The sequence below is a fragment of the Lolium perenne genome, chromosome 4 (genome assembly GCF_019359855.2).
Source record: "Lolium perenne isolate Kyuss_39 chromosome 4, Kyuss_2.0, whole genome shotgun sequence".
Classification (NCBI taxonomy): Eukaryota; Viridiplantae; Streptophyta; class Magnoliopsida; order Poales; family Poaceae; genus Lolium; species Lolium perenne.
The window spans coordinates 175,122,434-175,147,034 of NC_067247.2; the positions used below are offsets into that span (position 1 = coordinate 175,122,434).

The 24,601-nt window shown below is 48.2% G+C and overlaps 1 protein-coding gene across 1 annotated transcript; it reads left to right on the top strand.

The window, feature by feature from the left end:
• Positions 1 to 16,392: 16,392 nt before the first annotated feature.
• On the top strand, positions 16,393 to 17,598 carry LOC139838780 (uncharacterized). Its single transcript, XM_071828828.1, has 2 exons — positions 16,393 to 17,104; positions 17,179 to 17,598. The coding sequence occupies exons 1-2, from the start codon at positions 16,886 to 16,888 to the stop codon at positions 17,557 to 17,559; spliced, it is 600 nt and encodes a 199-aa protein (XP_071684929.1). The 5' UTR covers positions 16,393 to 16,885; the 3' UTR covers positions 17,560 to 17,598.
• The last annotated feature ends 7,003 nt before the right edge of the window (positions 17,599 to 24,601 follow it).

A 24,601-nucleotide genomic window follows, 5' to 3' on the forward strand; every position in this document is an offset into this window, starting at 1 on the left:
GCCACCACTTGCCGTAGCGTCTTCACCATCGGCAGTTATTGTGGCAGCCATGGCAGCACGTGCAGCTTCCCTCCTTCGCGCCAAGATCTGCTTCTTCGTAAGCTTCCACTACTCAAGGCTAGCCTCATCCATGCCGGTCGGGTTCAGCATCATAGTAGCATTCTCCGCCGCGATGAGCTCCGCCATAGCGCGGTGCTCCTCGGCGCGTGCTCTCCCCTCCTCAATGTCGGTCTTGCGCTTTGCATCCTCAGGAGTGTAGTCCATTTTGCCTCCTCCTCCCTGGCCTTCGCCTCCATCATCTCCTTCTTTGCCTCTAAAGTTTTCATCAACAACGCCTCTTTGGATTTGACCATGACATCGATCTTGAGAGACAATGATGCGGCCTCTCCCAGTTTCTTAATCTTGTCCTTAGTTGCCTTGCATCCATCCGGCCTCTTCTTGTTCTTCTTGCTCTCAAGCACATCGTCCTCCTTCGCATCCTCCAACTCGAAAAGCTTATGCTTTGGCGGTGGCGCCTCTTGCTCCCTCAACTTCCATTTTGGATTGTGCTCAAGAAGGGTATAGCAATGAGCGAATTTGAAAGGTATGTTTTTCAAACCCGGCATTTCCCGAAACATTTGTTGTGCAATAGCTTCCCAATCGCCGGTGGTGGTGCCGCTCGGTGGCGCGTTCCTCACAACCTCGATGCAACCTACCCACCGGTTGCACGCCGTCTTGATGGTGTCCCATCGTCCTTGGAGCGAGCGGTAGGAGCAGGTCGGAGTAGAAGAGAGAGGTGGCATCAATTGGAAGAATTTATCCTCGATGCGTTACCAATACCTCTTGTCGGTTTGGTCGGTGCCGGTCACGACATCCATCGAAACTGCCTCCCAAGCATGGATCAAGATCATGTCTTCAAATTCGGTGTAGTTGCCGGATCAGATCGATCTCCCCTTCGCCTTGGCCACCGCCCCATCGAACACCCCCTCCTCGATCTCTTCCAACTCATCTTCCTCCTCGCCGTCGGCTTCTTCTTCCTCCTCAAACTCCTCGCCCTCGAGTCCCTCCTCCAATTCGTCGTTGTAGTCACCGTAATCCGCAAGCGGCGGCGAGTCGATGTCGATGGAAGCATCGTTGAGCATGTCAACGTACGACTCCGGTGCGACATCAACTGCGGGACTTTCGGCGACCACCTTGCGGGCATTAGCCGACTCCGGCAGCGCCTTCACCATCGCCGCCGTCAAGGCAGTCAGCGACGCCATCTTGGCAGCGGGTGGCTTCTTCACAGCCTTCTTTGGAGTCACCTTCTTCTGCGTCGGTGCCGGGGCCGGGGCCGACACCTTGCTGCTCGGCCGCTTCACCCACTTGGCTAGAGCGGGAGGGGCAACTGCAGCGGGAGGGGCGGGGACGACGTGCTTCCCCAGCCGCTTCCGCTTTCCGAGAGCAGCAACAGCGGGCGGCGTGTCGACCACGACGCCTTCTGAGCGGCTGCCGCAATGGTGCTGGATCCAGATGCGGCCGGTGGAGCTGGTCCGCGCGGCGCGGTCTGGCCCGGGAGCAGCGGCGGGTTTATTGCGTCCATGCCGGTCCGGACGTGGGGGCTACGGTGGCCGGAGAGGGCTAGGAGCGGCGGAATCGGGAGCGGTAGGTGGGGCGGAAGCCGGAATGTGCGAGCTGAAACTTCCTTCGCACCAACACGAAAAAGGAGATGGGGTTCACGCTCGCACAGCCTCCCCAACCCGGGAACTTGGGGATAGCCCGGATTTTTTTTTTGGTATGGGTCCGATGTGGTTTCTAAACGGTTCCTTTTTTCGACTCCAACCCAAAAAAAACAGCGGTTATTATGCGGAGTGGATTTCATTTTCACCCGAAGATACACAAATTGCGAGGGCAAACCGCGCATGGCCTGCATCCCGACCAAGGCGTTAGCGCGAGGGAAATTCCGGCGAATCTCGCGGCAAAAGTGCGGGGCGTGTCCGCTCCGACAAGCTTGATCGGTTTAAATGGGTTTGTCAATTTCGCTCAGCTTTGCCTCCAAAATTGTACCTGCAAAGATGGCGGGCGACCAAAACTGGTTTTATCTCTCTTTCGTGGCGGCGGTTTCCCCTCTTCATTCGGCGCTCGCCTGTTCCTCGCTCTGGTTCGTTTCTCTATCTCCTGCATTTTTAGACTAGTCACAATAGGAGTATCATAAGTAATATCATGTATGCCATATTGTTAAAAATCTGATGTGGCGCACCAATTAATGAGCTGAGAGATGAGAGTGGTATCATAATATGATACGGTATCATAGCACGTAAAACTAAAAAACTTAATGACAAACACATCATGTACACACATTTATATTGAGATTCTACAAAAATTAAATATGATGATACTATGATACTATCTTATGATACTATGCATTGTGGGGTTAGTATCATAAACTAGTATCATGTGCATGATACTAGTGTATGATACTTCCCATTATGACTAGTCTTATTCAATATCGTTGCGGAGGTTGGTTCCGGTGGTGGGGCCAGCTGGCCGCGGTTGTTCTGTGCCTGTTTTGTTTCAGTTTATTGTTGTATCATTGTATGGGTCCAGTCTTCCTGTTTAGATTTCCATCACCGTCGTCGCCTGCGTCTTCCACCTCGCCCGTCCTCGCCCCTCGCTCGGCTACAAGTCCCCCACAGTTCGGCGCCACCCCTTCCAAATTCTCTCATTGTGCCGCCTCTGAATGCTTATCTAGACAGACTGTTGTGTCTTTGTTGCAGATTTCACGTGTAGTTCTTTTCCTGCCCAACACTTTTTTTTCGAGGATACACCCTGAAAGGTGTATCAATCATATAGGAAAAAAATCCAAGGCGAGAGAAACAACGCCAAAAAGGCTACTATTTCACACGCACCATGATACAACACCGAGAAGGCTACAACTCCACACCAACATCATGGCCGAGCGGCAAGCAACACAACCTCTACATACTCGAAGATAAATTACCCGCTTTGCCCAACATCCAGCCACAGGTGGCGAGGAGAAGGAGCACATAGCATCCGGGCCGCGTCACGAACCAAGCAAGACACCACTGAAGCTCGACCTCCACTTCGAGGGCACCAGGACCAACGTACCCCCCCCCCCCCCCCTCCCCCATGCGCTTGAAGAGACAGCGAGAAAAAGGTAGGGTACTGATGGACTCGAGAAATACGCCGAACAACATGTCGTACATAGCGCCCCTAGAGCCCAAGCCTCGGGTAGTAGCCAACATCGGCAGCACAACACATCGCCCCCAGACTCCAAATGCTGCATCGGCCTCCCTCAAGATGGCCAAGACGACGTCTTCAAGAAGATAACGACACCGTGGCACTGCAGCCTAGTCCGGTGAACTGGACCTAGGGTTTCCCCCGTCATCCGAGGGGAGGAGAGGCACGGTGAGGGGCATGAACACGCCTCCAAGAAGGGAATGGCGCCCACAGGAGTCGCCTTGGCCAGCATCGGTCGCCGTCGAGCAGGGTTTTCACCCCGGACAAACATCGTGGCCCCGATTTGCCGAAGTTGGACTGGAGAAGGGGTTCGGGATCCTCATCTCCGTCGTTGTCGAGCCACCAACTGCCGAGATCCTGCTGCTATGCGGCGCCAGATCTAGACGGGGAGGCGCGTCGCCGCCGTCTACAACGGGTCGCTGCCCCGGGGGGGGGGGGGGGGGGAGACCCCGCCGCCGCCATCCCCAACTGGGCTTTTCCCAACGGAGCCCCCCGGCAGCGGCAAGGAGGGAGGAGGCACTAGGGGTGCTGGGGGAGGGAGCTGGGGGCACCGGGTGAGGGAGCCGGCGGCGGCAAACCTAGGGTTCGGGGGAGAGGGTCGCGAGAGCAGAGGGCAACGGTGAATGGCTCCTGCCCAACACCTATTATCATTTGCCACTATTTGTTTGTTCAATTTCTATTAACCTGAATACCCAACAATATTATAGGGGAAAAACGTATAACCAACATAAAGAGGTATCTAAATTAGATGGTTTGACACGCAGAGCATCCTCGTGCTTTCTATTTGTTAGGCTAAAGAAACATTATACTATTCTTATACTAAATGATTCGTCCTGATTTGCTAGTGTGTACTATAGTACTAGGAAGAGAGATTTCTATAAACTGAAAATTATATATTAGTAATTTTCAGGTGACAGAATTGGGTAGGTAGAAGGATCCTTTTATGAAATTTATATATTTTCCTATAATTTGGTCCTGCCTATTCAAATTGTGATATTAAAGGTGTTACATATTTCTTCGCTAAATAAGCAATTGTTGTAAATGTTAAGTGTGCCTTCTTGATGATATTCTGAATCGACCACCTTTCAATTACTTGATATATTGTTTATCCCAGCTTCAAGTTTACCGAATGCGTGAAGCTATTCTCTTTAGTAAAAAACCAGAGATGATTTCAGATAACGGTATATTTATTTTAATTTATTTTGCACAGTAGAGAAGTACTAGCTAAGATTGCGAATTCAAGGAGCAGAAAGTGTAGCGGCTGTAGTGAAATGATTGATACATCCTTGGAAATTGCTTTGCTATCGTAGGATATTTGAATAGATTTAGCCATGTGGCAAGGCTTCATGTTCTATAATTCCATATGATTATTCATTTGTGGTGCAAAAGAAAGAGTCACAAGATGCAAAACACCACATCGTGCGTAGATTGTTTATATTCGGGACGACCGTTAGGTGTGAAGTTTGTTGTAATTAGAGAGATACTAATTGTTTAAGATATAGTGAAGCGCTACTTTCGTGAGTTTGTTGGGTGGATGGACCAGCAGATATACCTCTCACTTCATTCATCCCAAAAACCTCATCGAGTCCAAAATGAGCATGGTAAGTGGTTCGCCTTGTTGTATAATGAAATTACTACTACATAGTTGCAACAGTGATGTTTTGACACATGTAAGCATATGCTCCCTTTATTTTAAAATGCACCTTAAACACATTTTAAATATCAAAAAAAATTAAAACAAAAAATTCGCACATACGTCTTCACGTGCTACATGATTGTAAAGTAGTTTCATGAAAAATCGATTTATTGCATAGTATCTATAAAAAGACAAAATTCGGTTCTAAAAATAAGACTTTTCATAAGAATTGTTTTCTTTTTTTTACATAGAGCACAAAAATTATCAGTTTCTCATGAAACTTGACGGAACACACATATATTGTGGAGATGTACATGAATAATTTTTTGTCAATTTTTTGAACATTTCAAAATATAATTTTTGGTAGAGAAAACATATGCACCCGAGAGCCGAATTGAGTTTCTGCAATAATTTCTCATATTGCAATGATACAGGATGCTTTCTTGGTGTTCTTCCATTGAGTAATTTATTGAACAACTTGATGTAAAAAGGATCTATACAGATTGGTTGAACTTTGGGTATCGGAAATTCAGTTCGGCTCCTGAGTGCGTATGCTCTCTCTACCAAAAATTTATATTTCAAAATGTCGAATTTTTTTGATAAAGAAATCTATATGTGCATCTCCAGAATATAAAGGAAGCATATGCTTCCACGTGCCAAAACTTTGGGTATGTCACTCGGATATCATGTACTGCTTCACGTTAGAGGAAATTAAACCTACCATATTGTCCATGCAATTGTTCTTCACTTGCAGTCATGAGCATATATATCTACAGTAAACATGTATAGTGTGTAGTCCTAGAGGATGATTTGTAAAACTAAATGAAGAGATACGTATGCCGGCCCAACGTGCCTTGTCAGGTAGGTTTCCTTATCATTATATAGTGGGTATAATAAAGAGATCTATATCTATACAGATACATACACATATCGTGTACGTACGTATTATTTAACACACTCTCTTAATCTCAACTAATGAAAGATTGAGATTGCGTTTATAATTCTCGTATGTAGGTAAAAGAAGAGGCTTAGTAAAAATGTCGTTGCTCCTTTGAAGAGATGAACCGAATCTGCAGTTGCTTCTGTGTCACACGCTCTCGAACAAAGTGGAAATTAACCTCAATGTGCTTCGTCCGCGCATGAAAGATTGAGTTTAATGATAAATATGTAGCACCAATATTGTCACACCACAAAATTGGAGGTTGAGCTTGAACAACACCAAGTTCCTTCAGTATTATTGTACCCAATTAGCAAGATCCGTGTACTCTGACTCAGTAGACTGCCTACGAGCACTCCAGACAATCAAATCTCCTCCATAAAAGATAACATATCCCTCCGTGGATCGCTGATCATCCATACTGCCAGTCCAGTCTGCATCTGAAAAACCTGACAACAATGTAGAAGAAGAAGACTGAAGCCGCATACACTGTGAATAGGGAACATAACGCAAGATGCGTTTGACAGCAGACCAATAAGATATATGAGGCTCTTGTAGATACTGATACACCTTATTCACAACAAAGGACAAGTCATGTCGTGTCACTGTAAGATACTGAAGGCCACCAACAATGCTAAGTGGCCTCTTTGATAACAAAGACGCTCAGAAAATGATATGGATGTAGTTACTGGAGTGCACCTCAACATATCAGCACGAGAAAGATGCTCAAGTACATACTTACGTTGTTGAAGAAGAAGACTACCGGACAAGGCAATGTCAAGAAAATAGTGCAGACCAAAGTTGTATTTAGTGGCATATGAGACACATCACTACTCCGAACTTGAACTTTGCAGATTCTATCGCATCCATACGAACTACCATACCAAGTTAACCGTATTATCTTGAATACGTAGATGATTCGATCCACGATTTGCACGTCCACAATGTCGAGTTCTCTTTCATGTATCCGGCAGTCGGCAGATTCAAGTAGGGCGCGGTTGGTAGGCTGCACGTTTCCGGCTCGCAACGGTTCAGCAAAAATCGGTCTATTTAGTTGCATGTAAGCTTTTAGCGTTGTGGCTCAATCGGTTCTAAAAGCATCCCTAGGACAGCCTGGAGAAACGCTTGAATCAGCAGTTTTCAGCAGGCATGTCCCGTTGTCGAGCCATTTTACACGTCCTCGTGCTGCGGTTGCACACGTGGAAAAGCGCGGGAAACACAGCGTTGTCTTGTCCCTCGCTCCCCACTTTCAGTCACCAGTTCCCTCCTCTCTCCCCATTCACTTTCTCACTGACACTCACAGCCCTGTCGCATCAACCGCCGCCCATGGCCTTCACCGCCTCCTTCCGCTCCAGCGTCGATGAATCCAACCGTCCGGCCGACGGTCACGAGATCCAACGAGGCGCTCCTGCGCATCGTCCGCGAGTACGAGGCCGGCGGCCGCGATTCGGCGACGCAGATCGATGTCAGTCGCGTACTGGTGTTGAATCGGCTGTCGCCGTTCGCGAGTACGAGGCCGGCCGGCATCGCAACTCGCAGCGCGGCCATCGCCGCTCTTCAAGCCGCCGGGATTCCACCGGCGGATTCCTCGACTCCAGGGGTTTTTGACTCCTGCCCCCTAGGGTTTCTGCCGGCAAGGGCAGCGGCAATGGCGGTAGGTGCACCGGGCTCCAGCAGGGAGATGGAGCCCCTACCGGGGTTCGCGTCGACCTCGATGCACGCGCCGATGCCATGGGGTATGCCACATCCGGTAGCTCCGAATGGCGCGCCGCACATCGCGCTGCCGTTCGGCCGACCACGTGCTCGTCAGCAGCCGACAGCTTCATCGGCGCTCCGCTTCCGAGCGCGGCACCGGCGCCCTACCAGATGACCGTTGCTCTGGCTCCGCCTCCTCCTCCACCCGGATTTGGAGTGCGACCTCCTCAAGGACATGTCGGTGCCAGTGTCTGTCCTCCTCCTCCTCCTCCTCCGACCGGGCCGCTTTCACTCCACCCCATCGTAAGTACTCTCACTCGCTCGCCCATCTGATAGATGCTAGTGTAGATCGATTCGATTACATTGTAGATCAGATAGTTGTCCCGCTGCTCCGATTGATGTGAATGTAGATAGAATTAATGTTAATGTCTGTTGCATGTCATGGACATGACAATGTGATACGTCTCAAATGTATCTATAATTTTTGATGCTCTATGCTTGTTTTACACCAATTCATATATGTTTTGCTTACATTTTGATGCACTTTTATATGATTTTTGGCACTAACCTGTTAACAAGATGTCACAGTGCCAGTTCCCTGTTTTCTACTGTTTTGTATTTCAGAAAAGTTGTACAGAAAATATTCTCGGAATTGGACGAAACAAAAGCCGAAGTCAATATTTTACCGAAACAAAGACGAAGTCCAGAGGAGGGACGAAGTGGCGCCACAGGGCGGCCACACCTGCCCTTGGCGCGGCCAAGCTTGGGCCCGCACCAAGGCATCGTGTGGGCCCCCAGGCACCCCAACGACCTAAATCATCCGCCTATTTATATATCTTCTCGGGAAAACCCTGGACACCCGAGCCTCCATCCACGAAAAGTTCCGTCGAGACCGCCATCGCAGAACCCATCTCTGGGGATTCTGAAGCTCTTCCTGGCACCCTGTCGGAGGGGTAAATCATCGCCGAAGGCATTTACATCGACATGCCCGCCTCCGAAGTGATGTGTGAGTAGTTCATCCCTGGACTATGGGTCCACATCAGTAGCTAGATGGTTGTCTTCTTTAATTTGTGCTTCATGTATAGATCTTGTGAGCTGCCCTACATGATCAAGATCATTTTTATGTAATCATGCATGTTGTATTTGCTGAGATCCGATGAATATTGTATACTATGTTGAGGTTGATTATATATATTCATGTCATATGTTATTTTTGATCTTGCATGCTCTCCGTTGCTAGTAGATATTCTGGTCAAGTAGATGCTTGTGACTCCAAGTGGGGGTATTTATGCTCGATAGTAGGTTCATGCATCTAGTAATCTGAGTGAGTTACAGGAAATTCTAAGATTGTTGATGTGTTGTTGCTACTAGGGAGAAAACAAAAATGTTTTATCCAAGAGTAATTCTATTTTTTAATGCGATAATCGGTTGCTTGCAACTTAATATTGAAAGGGGTTCGGATGATAACCGAGGTGGATTATTAGTCATAGACGCAGTTGGATTATGGTCTATGTATTATGTTGTAATGCCCAATCAAATCTCATACTAATCATCTTGTCATGTATGGTCGATATTCTGTCAATTGCCCAGCTGTAATTTGTTCACCCAGCATGCTATTTATCTTTATAGAGTGACACCTCTACTGAACTGTGGACCCCCGTCCTTTCTTTTACACCGATACAATCATCTTGTTCTATTTACTTACTGCAATTCATGTTCTCTTTAATTACTGCAAACATCTATTTTCACTCGATACGTCTAATCCTTTGTGTTCAGCAAACCGGTGAGATTGACAACCTCACTGTAAGTTGGGGCAAAGTACTTTGGTTGTGTTGCGTGCATGTTCCACGTTGTTGCTAACGCCGGTAGTGCGCCCTGCCACTAGTTAGATAGCAACACCTTCAGAAGTCACGCCTTTCTCCTACTTGTCATGTACTGAGGGAAAACTTGTTGTTGTGATCATCACACCTTGCTCTTGGGGTTTCCCAACCGCTTCCACACAACGCTCAGCAAGATTGTCTATCGCCATCACCGGAGCACCATCACAATGTCAAGTCCATGATGGAGCTTGAGCTTGTCATGGCCTCTTGACATTGTCAAGTCCATGACAGTGCTTGACATTGGCATGCACTACATCATGGACTTGTCATTGGCATGCCCTATGATGGAGCTTGACATTGCCATTGCCATTGGCATTGGCATGCCCTATGATGGAGCTCCATGATGGACATTGGCATTGGCACGACGATCCTGTTGTGATTGTCATGGCCATCATGGATTTGATCCCTGTCTCTGGTGCTGACAACGCAAGTATGGCTAACACTTGGCATTGTCATTGCATCTGCAGAACTGGCTCTTCCTGGAAACCTTCCCGGAAGGGCCCATACTGGACACAAGGGACATGGCCGTCCGGGTGCAGCTTCGTGACCCCAATGAAGGGTTCATGGAAGCGCACCGGCGGATCACCGCGCCAAGGGTTCACGTCGGCCGTCCGGCTGACCTGGGGCACGCTCCCAGGCAGCGGGTGTCGGTGTTCTTCGTGCAGGTGGAGAGCTAGTACCTCCTTGCCCTCGTTGTGTCGCCCTACATGGAGCAGCTCCTCATCAGCAAGTACAAGCTGAAGAACAATGACCCGCATGTGAAGGTGTGCTTGTACATGGGCGAGCGTTTTTGGTGTAAGGTGTAGCTCCAGTGGACGGGCCAGCGCGTCGGCTTCATCAAGTCCTGGAGCGAGTTCGTGGCCATGCTTTTCCTCCGTGTCGACTACACGATCGTCTTCACCCCTAAGGACGACGACTTCAGGGTCGACGTCTTCAGGAAGGATACTTCGTGCTCCACCATCTTCAGCTGCAAGAGGCACCACGAGGGCCCTTATGCTGATCCTCGCCATTAACGTGTAGGTGCTTGATCCCTGTCTCTGCTGTTGTCTGATCGTCGCCGCTAGTAGTTGTTCTCGCCTCTAGGAGGATGTTAAACACTTACTTTTGTGCATATGTGACTGTAATGTTGGCATGTAGAGGCTGTTGAACATTGCTTTTGGACCAGGGTAGTCTGCCCCTAGGTTTAAGTATGCGTCTTACCACTCTGACAATAGGATTAGGTACTAAGTACTTTGTTATGTTCGTTCTATAACTGTGTGATGTGCTTATGTCTGTGTTTGAGCTCTTGTGTGATGGTAAGGTCACCATATTTGAATGTGGTGAGAGGAAGTTTTGTCTGGGTGCCTAAAATGGCAACCAAACATAAAGATGGAACACTTTATCTAGGCATCTAAACAACATGCACTTCTGTTCGGGCCGATGCAACACAGGTTGCCAAACACAGGGCCAAATGTGGCCCGTGACCCATCTCGTTGCGCCAGTGGTGCACGAATTTGGCCCAGCCTACCAAACGTGCTCGTAGTGCTGTTGATCCTGGCTCGGCTTCTTCCAACGTGCCAGGCGCACGACGCACGTCGTCGCCCACCTCGCGCTGATGCGTTTCCACCGCGCGAAATACTCTATGTGAAACGAATTCAAGCACGTGCTAGCTAGACCCGTTGTCGCCTCGCCTCCCAGCGTGCCCAACTACCGTGAGCTGCACGACTCGTGTCAACGCCAACGCCGTGGTGGCGGCCTCGACGACCCTCTAGAACCTGAGTTCACCCGTCCTATCCTAGCCATAAGCGCCGTGCAGGCTTGCAGCATCGGGAGGCGGTGCCGTGGTGGAGGGCGACCAACTCGGAGAGAGCACGGCGCTGGCCTCCATCGCGGAAGGCATGCTCTAGCTCGAGCGCGTAAGGCCATCCCATATTCCCATTGTATCTCACCGTATGCGGTGTCGGGGTTGAGTAGACATGGTGGATCGATGAACACCATGTACGCTACGATCTCATGTCTCTCATTATAATGCTACTCTGGGTTTGAGTAGACATGGTGGATCGATGGTCACCATGTACGTCACGATCTCATGTCTCTCATTGTAATGCTACTCTCGGGTTGAGTAGACATGGTGGATCGATGGTCACCATGTACGCCACGATCTCACGTCTCTCATTGTAATGCTACTCTAGGGTTGAGTAGACATGGTGGATCGATGATCACCATGTACGACACGATCTCACGTCTCTCATTGTAAGTACTACTCTAGGACTAGCATTGGCTTGGGCTTAACATTCTATGCTTATTTATTAATTTAAAACTGGGCTCTTTGAGCCATATGTTTTAAAACAGCCCTATACCATCTTTTGCTCATCAGAAATGATATCTTAGGCGGAGAAAGATGGTGCAAATTAAGGCTGGCTGGCCATTGCAGCATGGTACTAGTAGCATGTGTATGTGTGAGCATGTGTTGTAAGTGTGACTGTGTGAGTGACCCCATGCATCAACCGTGTAGTTGGCATCGAATCCCAGTCTCCAAGGCTGGGGCGGCTTCACCATGACATATCCGTAGCTCCACCATGAGCCCCACTTGTCTTTCTTCCTTTCTGGCTCTCAAAAGTTGTGTGTCCGTACGAAAACTGCAAACGGAGACCGAGTTACATGTAGTCTTTTATTTTGAAAAATTCGAAAATCTTAATTTTAAGTTTTAAAAAAATCTGAAAAAATCCTGGATGAAGATAATGACGAAATCTACAAACCTGGAAAATCTCAATGTGAAATTCTTTGTATTATAGACTACACAGAAATAACAAAATCTGACAGGTTTTATAGTTTTGAATTATGCACTATTCACTATTCTGAGATCCACACATTTATCACTTTTGTGTAGCCTAAAGTACTAAGAATTTCACATTGAGATTTTTCATGTTTGTAAATTTCATCATTGGCTACATCTAGGATTTTTTTAGAGTTTTTTGAAACTTAAAACTATAATTTCCAAATTTTTTAAAATAAATAGATACATGTAGCTCGGCCTCCATTTGTCCACTCTCCGTGTCCGTAGCTCTTTCCAATGTAGTGTGTAGTGTGCTACTACTGCTAGTCTTGTACTCCACACACTTGTCACTCGTCATTTTCATCATTTGTTGGAGAACTTTCAAAGGTGAGGTGATGTATTTTACAACTTCTGAGTTTTGAGGACAAAATTTAGTGATGTAAAAATCCGAAAACAGCAAAAACAGTTGATGTATTTTACATCTCGTCGATTCAGTTGCAATCTGTACCGAAGTGTCCACAACATATTCAGTGGCACCATAACATGAGGATGAAGATAAAAGGTTTCAACTAATTCTGATCAATGGAATTTGTTAGGGAAAATTTGCTACAGGACACTGTTATTTTCTGGCATTTGCTAAAACACACCGCTCGATTATATTTTTGCCAGGTACCATTACAAATTTGTGGCACATTTGCTAGAACACACCACCTGAAAACGGAAAGTTTTGCCCTTTGTCTTCAAAACCAGTCATCCCACGTAAAAGTGAAAAACTTTCCGTTTTTAGTTAGGTGGTGTGTTCTGGCAAATGTGTCACAAAATTGTAATGGTACCTGACAAAGATACAATCAAGCGATGTGTTTGAGCAAATGCCAAAAATAACGGTGTCCTGTAGCAAATTTTCCCAATTTATTATTATGTCATGACTACATGTTTGTCTTGAGGGGCTCCGATAGGAAGGCTAAACTTTTTGAGAGAAGTCAAATTTACCCCCCCCCCCCCTAAACTTGTTGCAAAGTTCACCTTACAACCCTTAACTCTTAGTTGGTTCAAGTTTCACCTCTAATTTCTAAAAACCGTTCATAATACACCCCTTTGCACCGATTGACATGGTTTTTATTATCACATCAGCGGGGTTTTCATGTATTTAACATTCTAATCTCAATATACACGTATACGTATTGAAAATAGACCTCACATGTCTTTTTAATTACCACCTGGTACACCTCTCCTAGCATACCTCTCCCTCTCTATTCTCCTGAGATGTTTTGTTCGTGTTCTCTGGAACATTGGAACGAACTGAGGGCACGATCCGACCCGTCTCACTAGTAGAAAAAGAGGCTTCCGTCCATCCTCATTAGTCCCGGAAATATTCGAACCGCGACTAAAGGGGGGCTTTAGTCGCGGTTCGAGAGGCGACCCGCGACTAATGTTCCATCTGAGACGAAAGGTACCCCTTTAGTCGCGGTTGGTAACACCAACTGGGACTAAAGGGCCAACCGCGACTAACGGTTTTTCCGAGTTTTTTTACTCCCACGCACCCTGCACACACACACGCACGCACGCACGCACGCACGCACGCACGCGCACGCGCACGCACGCACACACACACACACACACACACACACACACACACACACACACACACGATGGTAAAACCGCAATAACTTTTGCATACGATGTCGGGAAAAAACGTTTAATATATCAAAAAAATCCTGGGAAAAAGTTACATCAGAATTCACCCGGGTTCACCCGGTTAGCCAATTTTTAGATTCTCAAAATTTCAAATGAAAATACGAAAGCAGGAAGATTTTAGTTTTTTCTATAAATTACGGATTTTATATTTTTAAAATTTTTCAAAAAAAATAAAATTAATAATTGCATCCAGCATAAAGATTACTATTACTTTTACCCAATTTTTAGATTTTCAAATTTTTAGGTTTTAGGTTTGGCAAAAAAATATTTATAAAATTTAAAAAATTAAAATAATAAAAATTTAAAAGTTAATGTTTATATATTTATTTACGATTATTATTACATCATTATTTTTGTTTATGAAAAAATTATTTGAAATTCAAACAATAAAAAAATGTGACATCGACCAACATGTTAATACGATTGATATGATACTAGTATCACATACATACGCGCGTAGCACTTGGATGCGGGACGGAATGGAACTCGGAAGTTAAGCGTGCTAGAGGTGAAGTAGTGGGAGGATGGGTGACTGAGTGGGAAGTTTGACCACGAGTAAGTAATTTGACTAGAGATAAGTGTAGTTAGAGATAGAGACTAAGCTATGCAAATAACTGAAATAATAAAAATTCTGAAGAAAAAAAATAGAAAAAAAAACGGAGTGAAAAAAATTAAAAACCCAAATGAATTAAAAAAAATTAACGAAATAGTCTTTAGTCCTGGTAGCCCAGGCGCACGCTAGCCGCCCATGTGGACGGACTTTTAGTCGCGGTTCGTAAGCAACCGCGACTAAAGGGGGCCTTTAGTCCCGGTTGCACAACCGGGACTAAAGCCCGTTGTGAACCGGGACTAAAGGCCCATTTTCTACTAGTGCTCCTCCGTCGGTGAGCCAGATCCTGGCGTCATCACCATCCAATCTGTCGCCCAAACCGCCAGGTTTCGTCTACTGGCGACGGAGGCGCTTCTCCTCGATCCCCCTATTCGACGACCAAGCCTTAATAGCGGGCAGCTGCTCCAGCGGCGCTACCTAAACGGACGCTTAGCAACCGTTTTCGTCCGATGTGATCGGAAATGCGTCTGGCACCACCTACAGCAGGGCGACGCAAAGTGACCGGGTCGTCCGCGGAGACGCAAACCTGGTCCAAATATGTGTCTCGGATGCGTCTCTGCGGACGCTGCGCGGACGCGTAAAGTGTCCGCTCGCGTCTGATGGTTTCGTCGGGCCCGCCTGGCACCGACCCTACATTGATGTGTCTTCTCAAACGCGCCAGCGATTGGCGCCGCTGCGTCGCTTCGGCAGTCTGCGCCATGTTAATGTCGATGCCTCGGCTGCCGAGCGGCCGCAGCCCACCTCCGCCAACCATGTTAATAGCGACACCACGCGTCCCGTGGCCACCGCATGCCTCCGGCCTATATAAAGGGGGCGTGCGTTCTTCTTCCTCATCCACTCCTCTAAAGAAACCCTAGCCACCACAAAGCTCGACCGTAGCGCCGCCTAGGTGTTCCTGCGACGCAGCCAGGCCCGCGAGGAAGTCCATGGCCGGTCCTGGTGGTCGGCGAGGCGGTCGAGGCCGCGGCCCTGGGCGCCCCCGGGGCCGGGGAAGGGGCCGCCGTGGTGGAGCAGCTACGGCCCCACGCTCGCCGTCGCCTGCGCCCTCCTCATCTTCGCAGGAGGACCGCTGATTCGAGTTCCTCCTCCGCATCGACGACGACCCACTCGGCATCAAGCGGCTCCCGGACAAGTTCGCCGAGTTCGTCGATGGCGTCGAGCCGGCGCATTTGCAACTACGAGAGGCAAGCTGCAACTTCTACCGTTGGACCGTGGAGGTCCTATTCGACGGGCAGGGCAAGATGTACCTGCACACGGGGTGGGACAAGTTCGCCCGTGACCTCGCGCTCGAGCCCGGCTGCCAGCTCACCTGGACGACGAGATGATCGTCAAGGTGTTCGACGACACAGACTGTCGTAGCCACTACCACACCGGCGAATCCGGCAGACGAAGCCAGTAGTGGAGGTCTCTGTCTGTTCTTCCTCGATAGAACCAACAAGGGCACCATCTCCTCCCACTAGATTTTCCAGTTTGGGTGATTGGGTGTGCCCTCGAATGTTCTTTCTTGGCAGCGAACATACGGAAATCAACACAACTGGTTTCTTTTTTTTAAAATGTTATCTTTGTGTCAACCATGGTTCAAACTATGTGTTAGTTTGTGTAAACCATGTTCCAAACTATGTGTTAGTTTGTGTAAAATCATGTTTCAATATGTAATATTTGAAACTATGTTTAAATGGAGAAGAGGAAAAAAAACAAGAAAAAAAATGCGTCGCTCGCTGGAGCCAACCCCAGACGCAAACAGACACACACACAAAAACATACATTTTGACGCAAACAAAAGCGCACGGACAATAAAATGCGTCGGGCCTAGAGGCACTAAGGGCAGGAGCGGGGTAGGGGAGAGCAGCGACCTGGCAGGGTATGGCGCCGGCATCGAGGCGAATTTTTTTTAAATAATACACTTTTAATATTAATTCCAGGAATAATAGCCGTTTTCAGTAAATTTCAGAAATAATACACCGTCGGGGTGGTGGAACCCGAAATTATGAAATCGGGTTTGAGGAACCCGAATACACAAAATCGGGGTTGGGGAACCCGAAAATAAGATTCTTCTGCGCCTTCTGCGCCGTGATGGAAAAAGAAAAATAAAAAAAGTAGTAATCGGGGTGGTTGAACCCGATTTCTGAAAATCGGGCACGTTGAACCCGATACCTAATAATCGGGCAATTTGAACCCGACTTCAATAAATCGGGTTTATTGAACCCGATATTCTGCCCAGCACGAAATTTTCCCGCCTTTTCGCGTTCGCACCGCCGTGTTTCCCTCCCGCCTTTGCCGCCACCCTTCCCGCCACTTCTTCCCGCCACTCCTTCCCGCCATCATCTCCCGCCACTATCTCCCGCTAAATTTTCCCGCCACACTGTCGAATTTTTGCCTATAAAAGCAGGCATCGCTACTCTGGATTGCACAAGTTCTTGTATCTCTATTTTATCCTGTTTGCTCACCCTTAGCCATCATGAGTGTGCCTTGCTCTGACCAGGACTTTAGGTCGGCGAAGGCGAAGGCTGCAAGTTTGCCCCCGGGTGTGACTGCGGAGCGGTGTTGGTGCGGCCGTCTTGCAAAGGTTATGCAGGTGGAGGATTTCTCCGACCAGTTCGGCATGAAATTTTTCATGTGTGCGAGCTATGAGCATGATCCACCCCGTAGTTCAGCTTCGTCGTCCACCAGGCCGCCGGTATGTTTGGACATAATTTATGTTGGCATTAATTTATTTATGAATGTGATTTAATGTTATTGTTTGTGCTGCAGTCTCCCCCGCCCCTATGCAAATGGTTTCACTGGATAGACACGGAGCACCCGGATTGGGCGCGTCAGGAGGTTGAGGAGAAACACCGGCGTGCGTGGGCAACGTTCTTTGAGGAGGAGCGTTGGGAAAAGGTTCGTGCTAATGAAAAAGCAGAGCGGGAGAGGCAGATACAGAAACTTAGGGCGGAACAAGCTCGTAATCGCGAGGTGAATCAGAAGAGGATGGATGATGAGGCTGCACGTAGGTTTGCAGAGGAAGAGGTGCGCAGGGAGGCTCGTGAAGCGGAGAGAAAGAGACTAAGGGAAAGAGCTGCTGAGGCGCAAGCGGCAGAAGAACGCGGTGACAAGTCTGGAAAATGGCCACGGTGGACGCAGGGAAAGTAGAGTTATGTGTCGTACTGGCAATGTATCTTAAATTCAGTTTTAGTTTGTCGTTGTATCTTAAATTCCATTGTAGTGCTAAGCCGTATTTTAATTTCAGCTGCAATGTATCTTAACTTCAGTTGTAGTATTAATGTGAAATGAATTTGCCCCGAAAATGTTGTGTCAGAAATTTGGGCTCAATTGTTTGCCGCCACTTTTTCCCGCCCAATTTGTCCCGCTCAATGTTCCCGCCATTTATTCCCGCCCAAATCTGCCGCCAATCTTTCGCGCCCATTTTTTCCCGCTCACATCTTCCCGCCGAAAGTCATCCCTTGTAGCCTATAAATACCCCCACCGTTTTCTTGTCTTTCAGTGTAGCCTCTCAACAAGATGGATCCCCCTTATAAGAATCCCCCCATCTTTTCAATGAATTCATGGCCGAATATCTTCTAGATAGTGCTCGCTATGTGATGAGGGAGAGTAAGATAGAGACATTCGAGGAGTTCATCAGTAGCGACAAATAGTAGTCATACATGGTGCATACAAATAGTAGTCATACATGGTGCATACAAATAGTACTCATACATGGTGCATACAAATAGTACTCATCTCACTGACCACGGCCCCTCCCTCCACCTCGCCTCGGTGGCGGTCGAGCCTGAAAAGGTGACGGCGAGTACATACGAACAGGTGGCTGGCGATGTCGGGGAGGAAGCATGTACCGCTCGTGGCCGATCAGATCGCGTGGGATCTGGAGGTGGAGTTTGTTGTTGACTTGAAATCCAGTCTTGATAGCTCTGCTGTGTTTCGTCCTGATCGTGAGCACTGGACCAGAAGGATCGTGATCCGGACCCCATCGACATATGTCCCTCACCTTTGATTAGATAAAAAAAACGTTAGTCGATCATGAGGAAATTCACACATGGTGCACAATTAATATGGATAGTGATGAATTGCGTACCCTCTGGCTCATCCATACGGGGACGCCACCCGAAGTTAGGCATGGGAAATTGCTGCTCCATGCCGAAACCGGCACGCTGCCAATACTCGTAAGTAGGCTCCTGCTGCTGCTGGTTTTGCCACCCAGAACCTCCTGCCTGGTTAGGAGATGGTGGCCTCGGGCTCGGCGATACCTCCATACGTGGGCGCGGGGCGTGCCGCGGCTGATGCACCTGCAAAGAGGGACGAGGTGGCCGCTGTGCTGCTCGGTACTCGGCAACATCCGAAGATCGCGTGCATGTGACAGTCGCGTAGATACGACGTAGTTTGTCCTGAAGACGCTGTGCAAAGGAGGCGTGGTGCTCATACCGTCCAAGAAGTGGGCCGGTGGAGAGCGACCGTGCATACTGGGCGGTGTCATCTTGCAGCTCCGCCGTCAACACGGCCTACAATTGTGAGCTCAAATTAGTTATGTGTTGGCCAATTGTTAAAAAAAAATATTTGACTTACTGCGTGATGCCGACTGCCTGAAGTGGAGTGACGAGGGTAGGTGTCCCACTGTGTCGAGGGATCCCTCTGAACTGGGTCACACGCCTGGCTCAGCCGAAGTCGTGTCCTAGGCATGTATGCTCGCAAGTAGTGCTCAAATTCCTGAAGATCAAATGCCTCCATGGTGGCCCATGAAACTGCTGGCGCATTGGCCCAACCGGTGATGTATGGAGCGAGGAGTTGCAACCATCCAGCAACAGTCTTATTCGCTCCTTTTCTGTTGTACCTGAAAAATGAAGACGAACATGTCTTAGGATAAAATTATGATTGTCCAACATGATGTAATAACTTTGGATAAATTTAAATTGTACTCACGCGTGGACGCGTGGTGGTAGAGGAACTGTGGGAGGTGGTGGCTCGATCAGCTGACGCTGTCCAAACTGTCTCATGACCCTCTGCTGCGACATCTCCTCCACGAAGATATCGAAGATGATCTTCGCCTTCGTCATCCAGTAGGCCCAATCTCTGGTACACATGTTCGATATACCGCCTGGGTATGCCTCGTCGCGGTGGTCCTCACTGTATGGCTCCCAGGTGACATCGCTCTCTAGTAGTAGGTCAAACTGCTCTGTGAATGCTGGGTAGCAATTCCTTAGCTGATTATGCCCAAAATGTCTCTGCATAACATAACACAACTAAGTTAGTGTTACATCTTATATAAAAATATAAAGAAGGAGTAAATATTGCGAATACCTTCCGCGATGTCCATAGAGAACCAAACGTCGGCATGTCGATGCGCTCTGCGTCGTACAACTCGTCTGGCGGCCAAGATCCACCACTAATCTCAGGACGGCCGATGGGAAACCTCGCCCATGACTAGAGCTGCAACAGGAGTGGACAACCAACAATGCCAGAACCATGCGAGGTTAGCTGGCAACCCTTACACATACCTCGGTACGTAGCGGCTAAGACCGCAGAACCCCAGCTCCTCTGTGTGATGTGCTCTGCTTCGGTGGCCTCTGCTATCTCCTGAGCTATAGGGATGTACCGCGCACTGATCGTGTTCCCGTGATTGTCCGTGAACATCGTCTTCCCGAGTAGCCACATGAGGTACGCCTCCAAGCTGCGAGTGATCTGAACCGCAGTCATCGGTACATCTGGGAATCCGAACTGCTCGATCTGTCAAGGTATATTTCAATGTTAGAACTTACATATTATGAGGTAAATAAGTTGTGATAAAAAAGACGAAACTATTACGGACCTGAAACTCGTGTAGCCATGCCTGGCGAGGCCCGTGAGCCTCAAAAGTCATAGGCCCAACGTCTGCACGAACACCCTGGAAACGTGCATCCATGCTGTGCATCCAGCCCACGGTTTCCTCCAATGGGCCTATGGGCTCACCTGCCAACCAAGGCCCAAAGCAACATAGACACGTCCTGTAGAGTAGGCGCCATCTCACCCCAGCGAAAGTGGAACGTGTGGGTCTCGGGCCTCCATCGATCCACTAAGCAGGTGATCAAAGCAGCATCGTAGTTCAGGCGCGAAATGTGATCTCGGGCCTCCACTAATCGAGCGAAAGGTAGTAGTCCTGCCCACTTCAACCTGCAAAACAAATAATACACAAGCTAAAGCAGGTCCAATGTAGTTCTTATAAATTTGAGACAAAACAATTGAACAAGTACCTGTCTTCCCATTGAGGGTGTATCATCCAGTTCTTCTTTGGAGTACGGGTCTGCAGTGGCTCCATGCTCTGCGGGTCAGCCTCCAAGTGCGATGCACGATGTTTCTGATCAATAAGTGGATCGAACAACGATCGAGCCGCCATATCTGCATAAAGATATCACAAATTGCTGCATAGTTCATAAATATTACAAATTATAACATAGTTCACAAATATTATAAATTAAAGCATAGTTCATAAATATTACAAATTGTAGCATAGTTCATAAATATTACAAATTATAGCATAGTTCACAAATATTACAAATTAAAGCATAGTTCATAAATATTACAAATTAAAGCATACTTCATAAGTATTACAAATATTACTATCTCCCTCTATTTCTTCCCCTCCCACGCCTTCCTCGGTTGCCTCGCCCACGGTTAGCCGCCGCCGCTGCTGCTGGGTAGAAAGTGGGACATAGGGGGTCCCCGTGTCCAAATTGGTTGCACGTAAAACATTGCCTAGTTGGACCACCCGCTTCGCTTCATCCATATCATTTCTAATGCGCCTTGTCTCCCGTCGACCTGTTCGTCCGCAATGATCTTGGGTCAGGGATGTACCGTCTTTCATTTGGTATCACCGTAGTAAAATTTCCCCACAACTCTGTATCCGACCATCTCGCCGGTCCAGGTGTAAAGACAGCCTCTTTCGCGTAATATGGAGAGACGAAAGAGATTGAGTCCAGCCCTAGTTATCTCGGTAGCTGCCAAAGACATGGGAGCATGGAAGGTGAAGCAACCTCGGTTTGTTGCATGTGCAGTCACACGATGGCCATTCTTCATTTCCAATTCTGACCTCATGTGTTCTCACCGCATTCACACAACCAAACTTGTCGGTTGGTAAGCGCACCTCAAACCTCCTTTCCTGATTACCGATGGCCAGAACAGTGTGTGACATACCCTTCTTCATCTTGACATTCATATATTCCATAATGGCCTTACAGTAAGGAGTGTTTGGATTTTCAAGCATATGGCTCAAAGCCAACTCCCGTCTCTCTTTGAAATAATTCATAGTGCCATATAAAATACCCTCCACAAGGGCTGTCAGCGGCAATGCCCTATTTCCCCTAAGCACGAAGTTGTATGACTCGGCTAGGTTGGTAGTCATCACACCATACCTAGCTCCATGTGTGTCATGCAGCAAAGACCACCTTTCTAATGGCTCGTGCTCTATCCACTCTGCAAAAAATTTAATCCGTCGTCCAGGCCTCCTTCTAGTATTGGGTGGGTCAAATCCAGGCAGGTCACATAGCCCAATAGGATCTGGCTCGGGCCTACGGAACTCCGTGTACCCTGTGCCACAGCTGCTGCATGAGCTGCTACTAATGCAGCTCGGGCGGCTAACCTGTGCCGCACATGGTCCTTAGTGAACTCATCCAGCTTGCCGCGGAGAAAAGTGTACTTGCATTCTTGATTCTGCTTGCACAACTTCTTGAACAGATTCATAAGACCCTTGCTCCTAAACTGCGAGAAGAAATTGGCCCCCAGGTGGCGCATGCACCACCTACTCTGCATATCCTGCCATGGTGTCTCTTCATCAGGTCCGGCTTCTACCAGAGTCTTGATAGCCGCAAGTATACCTGCATGCCTATCATGTAGCACGCACACATTTTCGCGATCTTTCACTATCGATTTTTTTAACTGCCTGAAGAACCATAACCAGCTAGCAGTGTTCTCGCTCTCAACAAATGCAAATGCGAGAGGCACACATCGATTGTTGCCATCCACTCCAATTGCTGTCGAATCTGTCCCTTGTACCTCCCAGCTAGAAAAGTTCCATCTACACACATCACCTGACGACAAAGCATGAAAGCCTCGATGCATATGCTGAATGCGAAAAACACCTGTGCGTAACCCCGACATTAGGGAACTCGGTATCACAAAGTCTTGTATGTCCACATGGGTGCTCGGATTCCGGTCCTTCAATGTCTGCAGGAGACGGACGACACCGTCATAAGCATCATAGAAGGTCCCGAATCTGTTCTCCAAAGGTCAGCTGCCTGCTTAGCCCTCCATGCCTTGCCATATTCAATTACATACTTATATTGAAGGTGAACTCTTTTCTGGATGGCTTTAACCCCCATTGCTGTATTCTCTACAATCTCCTTGTAGAACAGGCGAGCAATAAGAGTGGATGTAAGGTTTTGGTGATCCTTCAACATACTCTTAAGGACACATGTGTGCGGCACGAAGTCGCTCACCACCCATGTTGTGTCATACTTCGGACAGTACCCATGCACCCTTGATGGACATCTAGCATCGCTGCAGACCACCGTCAAGAATTTCGACTTGAAACGGTGGTTCTGAATACCCTTTGCGTGTTCATTGCCCATCGAGTGATTGCTTCCTCGCAGATGTTTCTTGTCAGCATATCTAGCACCAACCGAGATGGTGTTCATGCCGTACTCCTGTGCAGAATCGTGCCGATCATCGACTATCATTGCCTCCGACAAATCATGGTTCCAAGAAGAGGGATCGGATCCGCCTCTTCGTTATCATCTCAAGTATCGGATCCACCGGATTCATCTCGAGTCAACCTCATTGTCCACTCCATCCTCGTCTTCCTCGTCCATCATGTTCGCATCTGTTCTTCTTCTTCGTCCACGCTTTCAAGCTCAACGCATCGTCATGACCACCCGCCGCATGGCTACTCGCCCGGATTGGAAATCCGCTGCCGCCGCATCGTAACTTTGATCGCTACGGCTCGGATGGAACGCACCCTCGCCTTTCTTGGAAATTCACCACCTTCGCCTCGGAAGCATTAAGGCGATGGGGTGAGTTCCCCTGCGCCGCACGCTTCCAACCAGTGCACCCACCGAGAGGTCCGCTCAATCGGCTACAACCGCCGTAAAATCTGGTACCGGAGCTGCTCCACAAAGCATGCACACCAACAGTGTATGCTTCGGGATTAAGCCCGAAATTCACGGTCAACCACTCCTTCAACTGACTAACTCGCCATGTTTTTGGGTTTGTCAGATGCAACTCCTCGTACTGAAACTCGCTCAGATCAGCTCCCATCGGAGTTGTTCGGACCGTGCCATGACCGAAGTAAACAACGAATTTTAATCTATCTGACATATCTGCTCACCTATAAAAATTACATACTCGTCAAAAAAATCTAGCACCTACACTCTAAAATAAATAAAAATCTAGCACCTGCAGTCCTAAATAAATACTATCTACCGGTACATATTTCAGTAACTAATGTGCGCAGCTAACGAACGCAACATGCATTATGAGTACACCATCTAATACCAGGAATTAGGGTTTACCCTTGAAGCGTGCCAAACACCTCCGTCAGCAGCTCAGCTCCTCCACCACGCAGCAGCTGCACCACCACGCAGCAGTAGCAGCAACAACAACAACACCACCACCAGCTCCTCCACCACCACCACCACCACCAACAGCACCTCCACCAAAACGCCTCAAAAACTAACCCATGTATAGATCAGGTGATTCTACAACTTTTGGTGGTCAAACTACAACAAATGGCTGGAAAAATGGCTCAGAAATGAGACATTTAGCTGCTGGACTGAGAGCAAATGAGAGAGACCTGAGATGAACTGAATGAGCTGTGCTGCAGGAGGAAGAAGAGCTGGGCGAGCTGCACCGTGCGTCGGCCGGGATTTATTGCCCTGCAATTTCGGGCGCAGGTTCCCCGAATCGCCCGCTTCGGGATGGCCCTCCCCGACTCGGCCTGCTCCTGGCCAGGAGACAGCCCGACAGCGGCAGCGCGTGGCCGACAAAAGCGCCTCGGGCGCGCTGAGCCCGACAAAGCTGAATCGGGCGTGCTGAGCCCGAAAATGGCCTTGTCCGCGTGGCCGGCAGGAGATTCCCTGCACTTCGGGTTCGCTGACCCCGATTTTCAAATTTCGGGTTCACGGGTCCCGACGGTGTATTATTTCTGAAAATT

Coding starts and splice junctions, on each gene's coding strand:
- LOC139838780 (XM_071828828.1), top strand. CDS start 16,886: ATGAGTGTGCCTTGCTCTGACCAGGACTTTAGGTCGGCGAAGGCGAAG. Junction 17,105..17,178: donor CGTCGTCCACCAGGCCGCCG/GTATGTTTGGAC, acceptor TTTGTGCTGCAG/TCTCCCCCGCCCCTATGCAA.